General features: G+C 34.8%; 1 protein-coding gene across 2 annotated transcripts in view; it reads left to right on the top strand.

Annotated features, from left to right (window-relative positions):
• Positions 1-12,500, top strand: part of LOC143037432 (uncharacterized) — a 244,202-nt gene that overhangs the window by 110,706 nt on the left and 120,996 nt on the right. For both annotated transcript variants that reach the window (XM_076205631.1, XM_076205632.1), the window contains exon 5: positions 10,863-11,529. In XM_076205631.1, coding sequence (XP_076061746.1) covers positions 10,863-11,529 — 667 coding nt within the window. The remainder of the gene's footprint in view (positions 1-10,862; positions 11,530-12,500) is intronic.

Raw genomic sequence — 12,500 nt, 5'->3', positions numbered from 1 at the left:
CCCGTCTTTGTATCTTTCAGCATTAACTTTTTTCTCAAATTCTTGTATAGTATTTGCACACACTGTTGCCTCATCCAATTTATTCCAGATATCCATCACTCTGTGTGGGAAGATATTCTTTTTCAGATCTTTTCTATAACTATCCTTTTTGTGTTTCTTTTCATATCCTCTTGTTTTTCTCTTGTCACACTTTAATAAATCATCTTTATCTAGGCCTTCCATCCCTTTCATAATTCTGTAAATAGTCAGTAGATCTCTTTCTCTTTTTTGTTCCAGGGTTGGTAGTTCCAATTTGGATCATCTTTGTATGTCAATTTGGAGAGCGTTGGTGCCATCTCTGCCGTAGCTCTTTGTATTCTTTCTAATTTCTTTATATTCGTTTTAGTACTGGGTGTCCACAGAGTCGCAGCATACTCCACTTTTGGTCTTACCAGTGTAACTAATATTTTCTTTACCATTTCCGCATTCAAGTAATCAAAAGCTACTTTCATTGACCTTAATAAATTGAAGGTTTCCCCGATTATTTTGTTGATATGTTTGTCTGATGACATGTATTTGCTGATAATTATTCCTAGGTCCCTTTCCGAGCTTACTTTTTTTTTTTTTCTTTCTTTTTTTTTGTACTTTCTCTGTCCCACTTTTTTATTGCCCCGATATTCTATTTTTACTTTTTCCAAACTCCATTATACTACATTTCTTGATGTTGAAGTTCACTTCCCACTTTTGACTCCATTCCCACACTTTATCCAAGTTTTTCTGTAGTGATTCATAATCTTCCTGTTATAGTTTTGCATCATCTGCGAAGAAGTTCATATAACATTCTACACCTTCATCCATGTCATTTATATATATATATATATATATATATATATATATCTATATACATATATATATATATATGTATATATATATATATATATATATATATATATACCAAATATAATCGGAGCCAATACCGGACCTTGTGGGACTCCACTTATCATTATTTTCCAGGTCGAGTATTTGTCTTTAAGTACCACCCTCATTTTTCTCCCGGTCAAGAAATCTTCCATCCATTCCAATAATTTTCCTTGAATACCAATAATTGATTCAGTTTTTCTTTATAGTTTTTTGTATGGTACCTTATCAAATGCTTTTTGTAGATCTAGAAAAGCACAATCCGCCCATCCGTCCCTTTCCTGTATTATTTTTATCAGTCTCGAGTAGAAGCGATCTTCTTTGTCTAAATCCAAATTGTGTTGAATTCAGTATATTTTTTTCTTCAAGATATTTAATCCATCTACTTTTGATAACTTTTTCACATGTTTTTTGCTATCGTGATTGTAAGGGAGATCGGTCTATGGTAAGTTGGGTTTTTCCTTGCCCCTTCTGTATATATTGGTACAATACTTGCATTTTACCAATCCTGTGGTACATTTCCTTCTTTGAGTGAGCTCATCTCTGCATTCTTTTAATATCCAATTTGCAATTCCACCCGGACCATGTGATTTTCTGACATCAAGGTTTTTTATTTGGTCTCTAATTCCTTCTGTGTCACATTTATTTCTTTCGTTGGGGGGGATCTTTCTGTATTTCCTCCCAATTTTGTGTACTTTCAATTGTGAATACAGATTTAAAATGTTTGTTCATAATTTCAGCCATTTCTACATCTTCTGTATATTCATTATTCCCTTGGCGCAGTTTTACTATTTCTTGTTTGTCTTTTAGTTTACCATTCACATACCTGTAAAATAGTTTAGGTTGGTCCTTGCATTTTTATTGTCCTTTTCATAGTTTCTCTTTTCATCCCTGCGTATTTTTACATATTCATTTCTTAGTTTGATATATGTTTGCCACTTACTCGTTTGTTATTTTTTTTCTTTTTTTTCCATATTTTCCAAGCTTTGCCTTTTCTATCTTTAGCTTCACTAAATTTTTTGTTGTACCAGCACTTAATGTACACCCTTTCTTGCTTCTGTTTTGGTACGTATTTGTTTATTCCGTCATTGTAAATTTCCTTTAATATATTCCATTTCTCTTCCATCTTTGCTTCTTCATTTAAGAAGTTTTCCCAATTTGCATTTTGAAAGAATTATCTGAGTTTCTCAAAATCCATTTTGTTGTATATTAGTCTTCCTTTTCTGTGTTTCTCATTTCTTCTTAAATCAATTTGTTCTTTTATTTCGAACTCTATTAGTAAGTGGTCACTCTTCCCAATTAGTGTTTTGTATACTATTCTGTCCACAATTTCAGGTTTGACGTAAATATCAAATCTAGTCTCGACGATTTCTCATTGTCTCTGTATCTAGTATTTTCCTTTACCCATTGAGTAATTGAGTATATGGTGGTCATATCCAGTAGTATGTTTCCCCAGAGGTCTTCTCCGCCTTTCACTGTCATTTCTTCCCAACATATTTCTTTGGAGTTAAAGTCACCCATAATTACTATGTTTCCTCCTTCTTTCAGTAAATCAGTTGGTGCATTGTTTGTGTCTTTAAACATTTTGGAATGATCAATCTCTGTCCAAGACTGTGTTTTGGGGGGCACATATATTACTACAATTTTTCTACTTTTCATGTCACTGTTTTCAACTTTAATCATAATAAATTCCACGTTATTTTTTCCTTTTGATGTCTTAGTCACATTTAAGCCCTTATTAGTCAAACACATGACTCCTCCACTCTATTTCTCCTTTCTATTTTTCATCCAATGGTTGTATAGACCTTGTCCCACAGTGTTTGGTGGTAGAGAACTTTTTAATTTCGTCTCTGCAATTTCCATTACGTCTGGTTTTTCTACTGCCAGACAGTTGTTTAATTCGTTTAGTCCTGAAATCATTCCGTCTACGTTGGTATATGTTATTTTTAGTTTTTTCCTTTATCGTGTGTGTGTGTGTGTGTGTGTGTGTGTGTGTGTGTGTGTGTGTGTGTGTGTGTGTGTGTGTGTGTGTGTGTGTGTGTGTGTGTGTGTGTGTGTGTGTGTGCGTGTGTGTATGTTTGTATAATCCGACGGGCTGATTTAGCTAATGGGTAGACATGAAGCGAAAATCTCGATATGATAGGAATAACTGAGACATGGTTAAATGGTACAGAGTTCGAAGCTGAATTTAATATTGCGGGATTTAAACACTTTCATCAGGATAGAAACCACAAGAAAGGTGGGGGTGTTCTATTGTACGTTAAAAACAATGTTCATGCTTGTGTTTTAGAGAAAGTGAAACAGGATGCATATGATAGTTTGTGGGTTGAGTTAACCCAAACAAATGGACAAAAAAATTAATATAGGTGTAATGTATAGGCCAAAGACATTATCATTAGCAGACGACAAACTGTTATTTCAAGAACTGTCTAGTTTCTGCAAGCGGGATTTATTGATAATGGGTGATTTCAATTTTACTGACATTGATTGGATGACCCTTGAACATGGCCATATAGGTAGTCGCTTGATTAATTTTCTTGGTGACAATGACTTAATTCAGCATGTAAAAGAGCCCACAAGATATGGAAACTTACTCGATCTTTTGATCACTAGCCGCGAAAACATGGTAACTGATGTAGAAGTCGGTGAATCTGTTGCAAATAGCGATCACAACTTAGTTAGATTCAAACTCCTAAACAATTTTAGAATAGATACTTGTGTTTCTAAAATACCCGATTTCAGTAAAGCTCAGTTCATAGGACTACGTCAGGAGCTTCAGCTTACAGATTGGGAGGCAAAATTAAACGAAAAACCTGTAGATCAGATGTGGGAAATATTCCAAAATACGCTCACTAAGATGATTCAAACTTGCATTCCTTTTAAGGACAGACGTCCCCCAAATCAGGCTCGCCCAAAGTGGCTCGACAAAGAAACTGAAAAAAGTATTGCTAAAAAGAGACAGGCTTATAAGAAATATAAGTGCTCGGGTGCATCTAATGACTATGAAAGTTATGTATCAATACAGAGAGATTTAAAAAAGACAATAAGAAAAGAAAACGACAATACGAAATGAACATCGCTGATAAATCCAAAGAGAATTCCAAAGAATTCTATAGTTACATTAGAGATAAAAAGGTTGTTAGGAATCACATTGGTCCACTATTATCTGCTGACGGTCAACTTGAATATTCAAATGAAGGAATGTGTAATATCTTAAACAATTATTTTAGCTCGGTATTCGTAAAAAAAAAAAAAAAAAAAAAACACCTCAAAGTGAATTCCAAACTGAAACCTGTGAAAAGTCTAGGGTAAACTTACTCACTACGGTAAATATAACAAAAGAAAAAATTAAAAGGTGTATAGACAAACTCAAAGTTAATAAAACACCAGGGCCTGACGGTTGGCATCCAAGAATCTTAAAGGAAATGAAAAATGAGATTGTTGTTCCATTAGAAATTATTTTCAAGAAATCCATCATATCCGGAGATGTCCCAAGAGAATGGAAGCTAGCTAACGTTACTCCCATATTAAAAAAAAGGTGACAATAAGAAGACAAATAACTATAGGCCTATAAGTTTGACTTCAATTGTAGGAACAATAATGGAAACTATCATCAGAGATGCTATCGAACATCATTTAGAAAATAACCGTTTGATAAATGATAGCCATGGTTTCAGACGGAAACGTTCTTGCGTGACTAACTTACTCGAATTCTACAACACAGTTATCTCGAATTATGACAAAAGAAACAATATAGATTTAATATATCTAGACTTTGCAAAAGCTTTTGGTACCGTCCCACATGAAAAACTACTTACTAAATTAGCTTTACACGGAATAAGTGGTAGCCTATTAAGTTGGACTAGTAATTGGTTGAATGGTCGAAAACAGAGAGTTGTTTTAAATGGAAAAACTTCTGGATGGAAAAATGTTACAAGTGGAGTTCCTCAGGGTTCCGTTCTTGGGCCACTTCTATTCATAGTATATATAAATGATATAGACCATGGACTAAAATCTACTGTTTCCAATTTTGCTGATGATACAAAACTGTGCGGAGTGGCAAATGATCACTCAAACCAATTAGATATTCAAGAAGATTTAGATAAATTACAGCAATGGTCTGAAAAGTGGCTAATGAAATTTAACACAAGTAAATGCAAGGTAATGCACATAGGTAAAAATAACAGTAAGTACGATTACAAGTTATTTGGAAATTCGTTAACAAAAGTGGATAGTGAAAAAGATCTCGGCGTAATTATCAGTAACGACCTCAAATCATCCAAGCAGTGTATTTCAGCCTCTGAGAAAGCAAATAAGATTCTGGGACTGATTGCGCGATCTTTTGATTTCAAAAGTCCATCACTCATTAACAAGCTATATAAATCGTTAGTTCATCCACATTTGGAATATGCTGTTTCCGTATGGTCACCGAATCTCATTAAAGACATTGACAGACTGGAAAAAGTACAACGGCGAGCCACAAAACTGATTCCAAATATAAAAAATAAATCATACGAAAATCGACTAAAACACATGAATCTGTTTTCCCTAAAAAAGCGTAGACTCAGAGGTGACTTGATACAGGTCTTTAAGATTTTAAAGGGAATTGACAAAATCAAAAGTGACCAAATTTTCACATTGAATGAGAATCAGACAAGAAACAATGGTCTCAAACTGTCCGGAAATAGATTCAATTTGGAAGTGGGTAGAAACAACTTTGACAACCGTGTAGTTAATGAATGGAATAAACTTCCTGCACAGTTAGTGCAATGTAGTTCAGTTCGAAGCTTTAAGAATCATTTAGATAAATACCTAAGTAAGATGCTGTAATGATTATAATTTATCTTATATTATTTGTTTTTGTTTTGTTATCTTTTGTCTGTCTGATTTTCATTTATTATTAGTTATATGTCAATTTATTATTATTTACTATTTACCTGTTTGTTTATTATTTAACTATACCTATGCATTTATTTATGTACTTTATTTATTATTTACATTATTATAGTTTTTATTTATTATTTTATTATCAATATGATTTTTTTTTTCGCATCCGACATAGATATGGATCAAAAGGTCTCCTGTCGGCATGATCCGCCTTTGTAATCCTTTGTAATGAAAACACTAGATGCAAATCGTATAACAGTTTTCTCTGTTGGAAATCTCTAGAATATGAGTACCCTGTATATATATATATATATATATATATATATATATATATATATATATATATATATATATATGCATATATATATATATATATGCATATATATATATATACATATATATATATATATTTATATATATATGTGTGTGTGAAGGTGGGTGAGGAAGACATAAATCAGAGTCCAAGTTTATTTCTGACTAGTTTCGCACAAATAGGCTTCTTCAGAGAAATAATGTAATAAGGAGAAAATAATGCGAACATATATATGGGGCATTGAGGAGCTTCGGAGAGCTCACCCAGGATCGCCTCTGTATATTGGGGATTTTGTCCTGTTGTCCGTTATTGGGGGGTCTTTGTTCCGGTGGCGTAATGTCCTAGTTGTCCTGTTGTCCGTTACTGGGGGGTCTTCGTTCCGGTGGCGTAATGTCCTAGTTGTCCTGTTGTCCGTTATTGAGGGGTCTTTGCTCCGGTGGCGTAATGTCCTAGTTTCTGTTGCTATGGCTGCGGTGGATTTTGTCCATTTGATGTCACCCGTTCTTTGGTTAGTATTTTCATTGGTAGCAATATACAGTGCTTCCAGTACTTTCCTTTTCTGTTTGGTTAAATTTTCTTCTAGTATTTCTGCTGCCTCCCATTTCGGTAAATGACTCTTTTCTTTGATATGATTGACATCCGCTCTGTGTTCGCTGAGCCTTTTCTCCAATCCTCTGTGCGTTTCTCCAAAGTAAGAAAGATCACAACTACTACATGGAATTTTGTACACAATACTTCTGTTTTCGTGTTGATTTTCTATTTTCTTTTTCGTTAAGTCACCTATCTTTTTACCTGCGTCACTCACGATGGTTAAGCCAGTGGATCTTAATGCTAGTCCCAACTCGTCTGTGAATTTAGAAAGGGGGACTACTAAGTAACGATTGTTCAGTTTGTCTTTTTCTTTTTCATTTCTTTCTCTGATCGTTTTAGCTTTAGTTAGTAAAGACGTTAATAAACCTTTAGGGTAACCCAGTTTTGTGAACGCGTCAGTTACATGATTGATTTCTTCCTCGAGGAATTCTGGGCTACATATTCTCAGAGCTCGTAGAAAGAATCCTTTTACTACACCCGTTTTTGTTTTTTTATCATGCGCACTTAGGAAGTGAATGAAATCGTCCTTATTAGTAGGTTTTCTGTATACCTTGAATTTCACGCTCGCATCTGTTCTCATGATGACCGTGTCGAGAAATGGTCTACTTCTTTTTCTGTTTATTAACGTCTTTACTAACTAAATAACGGGTGACATCAAATGGACAAAATCCGGTGCACGACACAATGTCGAAAGACAGAACGTCGAAACGACAGAATGTCGAAACGACAGATGTCGACTGCGACAAAATGTCGTAACTTCAGATATCGATGTGATTATGTACATAAAATGACCGAAAAAAAGCAAACCTGTGTTCACGCTCAACAATTATACTGAAATCCTAATCAACTTTCTTGACTATACATAAAGTGAATATTCTAATTTCAAAATAAATTCTTGAACTACATTCATTCGAATACAATACAAAGAAAACATGGCAAAAGTCTTCGTTGCTCAAAAAGGAGGAAAAAAGTTTCTTGACTGTACATTAAGTAAATATTCTTATTTCAAAATCAATTCTTGAACTACATTTATTCGACTACAATACAAAGAAAACTGGTATAAGTGACTGTTGTTTAAGTTGTTTTATCTTCATTGTTATGTTAAAGAAGAAAATCATGCCTGGCGGCCATAATGGGTCGAGTGATTTGAGAAATATCGATATTCATTGCCGAGTTAGATTTTCTTTAAAACAATATCCATCTTCAAACAACCTCTTTTAGTCATGATTGGTCAAGTGCCACTAATATAAAAGGCACACATGACTGAATAATCAGTGAAATGCATATTCCGACATTATGTCGCATTCGACCATCTGTCGTGTCGACATTTTGACCATTCGACATTCTGTCTTTCGACGTTCTGTCGTAGATCCGACAAAATCCACCGCAGCCATAGCAACAGCAACTAGGACATTACGCCACCGGAGCAAAGACCCCTCAATAACGGACAACAGGACAACTAGGACATTACGCCACCGGAACGAAGACCCCCCAGTAACGGACAACAGGACAACTAGGACATTACGCCACCGGAACAAAGACCCCCCAATAACGGACAACATGACAAAATCCCCAATATACAAAGGCGATCCTGGGTGAGCTCTCCGGAGCTCCTCAATGCCCCATATATATGTTCGCATTATTTTCTCCTTATTACATTATTTCTCTGAAGAAGCCTATTTGTGCGAAACTAGTCAGAAATAAACTTGGACTCTGATTTATGTCTTCCTCACCCACCTTCACCAACCTGTCACAATGCCTCAACAAATATATATATATATATATATATATATATATATATATATATATATATATATATATATATATATATATATATATATATATATCTTACATCACCGAATAGATTGGAAAAATGCAGATACAATATATCATTCAAATTGTACTTTCAAAGAAAAATGTATGAATATTTATTAAACAATTTCTTAATTTCAACACATCAAAAGGTCATTAACTTGGCAGTAACCAAACTTATCTCCAAGGAGCAAAAGGTCCTACACCATCAAAGACACGTGTCTTGAGGCTTCCCTGGTTCCCTCTTGCAGTATTTTCCTGTGTACATATGTTTTTGTCTTCCTATTCTATGTAACTGCTGAAGTGGATCACAGTCAGTGGTCGAAATATACTGTTTACACTGTACCTCAGCTTATCTTTCTCCGAGAATGGACTAATTTATATATATATATACATACATATATATATACATATATATATATATATATATATATATATATATATTTATACATATGTATAAATATATACATATATATACATACATACATATATATATATATATATATATATATATATATTGTGCGTGTGTTATTTGTATGTGTACACACACACGCACACACAAATACATATATATATATATATAACTATAAAGTAATGTCGTAACACATTCGTAAAGATTCAACAAAAACCCACTGTGTTGGATAAGAAGAAATGAAATAAAATTAATTCCATATATTTCGATCACGGACTGTGATCCTCTTCAGTGGAATACAGAAAGGTAGAGCAAATGGCATGTCTTATATACAATAAAAATAAGGGACAAGGGTAGGACTCAGGTAGCATATATATATATAAGACTGAGGGTGGAAGAAGCAGACGAGAAGTAATGGGAGAGTTTCACGCTTTAACATTTCGACCCGCAGGGTCTTGATCACAAAGCTAACAACTCAAACATAACAGGAGATTTTATACATGGACAGGTCATCTCATGGGACGCTTCGGAGAGCTTGTTATTTTATTTGCGTATTCTTTTATTATCTATTTATTTCTTAGACACAATTATCCATAGAATAGATAAGAATGTGAAATTTTCAGTATACCGGAAACTCACCAATAAAGAAGACTATATACACTTCTATTTAGGACATAATGACAGAACTAAAACAGGTATTATAATAGGTTTCTTCCACAAAGCATTTCGTATATGCAGTAAAGAATTTCTAGATCTTGAATTACAACATATCACAGAGACTTTCATCAAACTCAAATATCCAAAAGGTCTCTTATGTAGGTTGAAAAAGAAACCCAAAGAAATAATTAACAAAAATAAAGATAAAAATAAGAATGATAATAAATGTAATGATGAAACCAGATACATTACAGTACCAAACTAATGTCAATTCACACCTAGACACTTTTCTCCTAAAATAGGGCATTAAAATAGCCAGGACATCAGGTAACAAAGTAGGACATTTAGTAACACGTAGCTACAATAATCCCACTAACGAAAACAGCGTTGTTTATAAAATCCGGTGTAAAAGCTGTCCCTCTTCATATTTTGGTGAATCTGGTCGCGGACTTAATAAAAGGATAAATGAATATAAAAATGACGTAAAAGCCCATAGAACATCTAACTCCATAGTAATATATGTGTATAAACATGGCCACCTTCCAGACTGAACACAACCGTATTAAATAAAGGATCATTCAAGAAACTAAGGAAGACAATTGAGGCATCATACATTAATACTAATAGCAACATTAACCATAGAGAAGGTTTTATATGTCTAGCAAAAGCCACAAGCTTATCAATAATAAAAGAATACGCAAATAAGATAACAAGCTCTCCGAAGCGTCCCATGAGATGACCTGTCCATGTATAAAATCTCCTATTATGTTTGAGTTGTTAGCTTTGTAATCAAGACCCTGCAGGTCGAAACGAAATTCTCCCATTATTCCTCGTCTGCTTCTTCCACCTTCAGTCTTATTTGTCATAATATAGTCAATATATATATATATACATATATATATATATATATACATATATATGCATATATATATATATATATATATATATATATATATATATATATATTGCGTGTGTGTTATTTTTTTTTATACACACACACACACTCACACACACACACACACACACACACACACACACACACACACACACACACACACACACACATACACACACACACACACATACATACATACATATATATATATATATATATATATATATATATATATGTGTGTGTGTGTGTGTGTGTGTGTGTGTGTGTGTGTGTGTGTGTGTGTGCGTGTCTGTAGGGACATATTATGTATAGATAATACATGTATTTGTACATAATTCCAGAACCTCACATGACTATCACCCAGGCGTCTCCCCCTTACCATGCCCACTCTCTTGCAGGTGGAAGGACAACGAGGGCGGAGCCTCATCGCTTAGCAAGACCCCCAACGACGCCTCCTTCAGAAGAAGCCTGTGGAACATCGGTGGACCGCCGGTTGGCAGGGCCAAGTCAGGGACCACCGAAGGTGGAGGAGGAGGAGGAGGAGGAGGAGGTGGTGGAAAAGGAGGAAGAGGAGGAAGAAGAGGAGGAGGAAGAGGAGGAGGAGGAGCGGAGAGTGGCGGCAGAGACAGCAGAGATGGAGACCATTTCGGAAGTTTGAGACGGTGTGAGGGAACGCGGGGACAAGAGGATGTTGCAAGAAGGGGGAGAGAGGGAGAGAGAGGAGAAGAAGAAAAAGGTAGAGGAGATGGAGAAGGGGGAGGAGAAGGAGGAGGTGGAGGAAGGGAGTATTCTCCAGGCGAACATGGTTGGGCGAGTGAGGAAGCGGCTGCCATGCTCCCAGTGCTCCAGGGCGGGACGCTGGACCGCCGAGGGGCGTCGAAGACGTCGTCGACGATATCCCTTACGTCGTCGTCGGGTTCGTCCTCGAACTCGAGTTCTTCGGCGGCAGGAGCGGAGAAGCAGACGCAGACGCCGTCGCAACAGGCAGTGAGGATCCTGATCCTCGGGGCGGACATCAAACACTTGTTGAAGACCATTTTTGATCTTCCAGAGACCTTCGAACACGTGAGTATAAGGCTCGGAGCAGACGGAGGAGGAGGTATAGGATACAAGGTAGAACTACGATCAGTCATAGATCGCTTAATAAATAGCAAGATTTTAGTCTTTATTTTCATATGAATTTTGTCAGAAGAAGACTAAGAGGTAAGAATATTCACAGTATTTTGTCAAAGTTGTTCTTATTATGCTATTTGTATTTGTGACCAAGCTTAACTCAACACAACCCTAATGTAACCTCATCTAATCTAACCTAACCAAACCTAGGCTAGCCTAGTCTAATCTAACCTACCCTAACTTAACTTAATCTAACCTAACGTAATCTAATCTAACCTATTCTAGCTTCACCTAACCTAACCTAATTTAATCTGACCTTATTTAACATAATCTATCTCAACCTAACCTACCCTAATCTACCATAACTTAACCAAAACTACTATCTGAAACATAATCCTGGCTCAACATATCCGAATCTGCTAATCACCGTAATTTTTCTCATATATGTAGCATACCTCCGTTTAGCATTGAGTCTTCTTGTATTTAGTTAGAAGTTTATTAAAAAATTATTAAAGAAGTTTATTAAAAAATGTATATATACATATATATATGTATATGTATATGTATATGTATATGTATATATATATATATACATATACATACATATACATATATACATATATATACATATATATATATATATATATATATATATGTATATGTATATGCATATATGCAAAATAAATCACTAAGCACACGCGACAACAATACTTGCAGAAACCACTTGAAAAATTTTCCAAGTGGTTTCTGCAAGTATATATATATATATATATATATATATATATACATATATATAAGTAAATATATATATATATATATATATATGTGTGTGTGTGTGTGTATATGTATATGTATATGTATATGTATATGTATATGTATATAGTGTTAAATGCGACGGAAATCTCAGCGTTGATGATCTTTTT

Source organism: Oratosquilla oratoria, chromosome 22 (genome assembly GCF_046742065.1).
Source record: "Oratosquilla oratoria isolate Oo_2021 chromosome 22, ASM4674206v1, whole genome shotgun sequence".
In the NCBI taxonomy this organism is placed as follows: Eukaryota; Metazoa; Arthropoda; class Malacostraca; order Stomatopoda; family Squillidae; genus Oratosquilla; species Oratosquilla oratoria.
The sequence above is the reverse complement of the archived record's forward strand: the minus strand, read 5'-3'. Positions and strand labels throughout refer to the sequence as shown.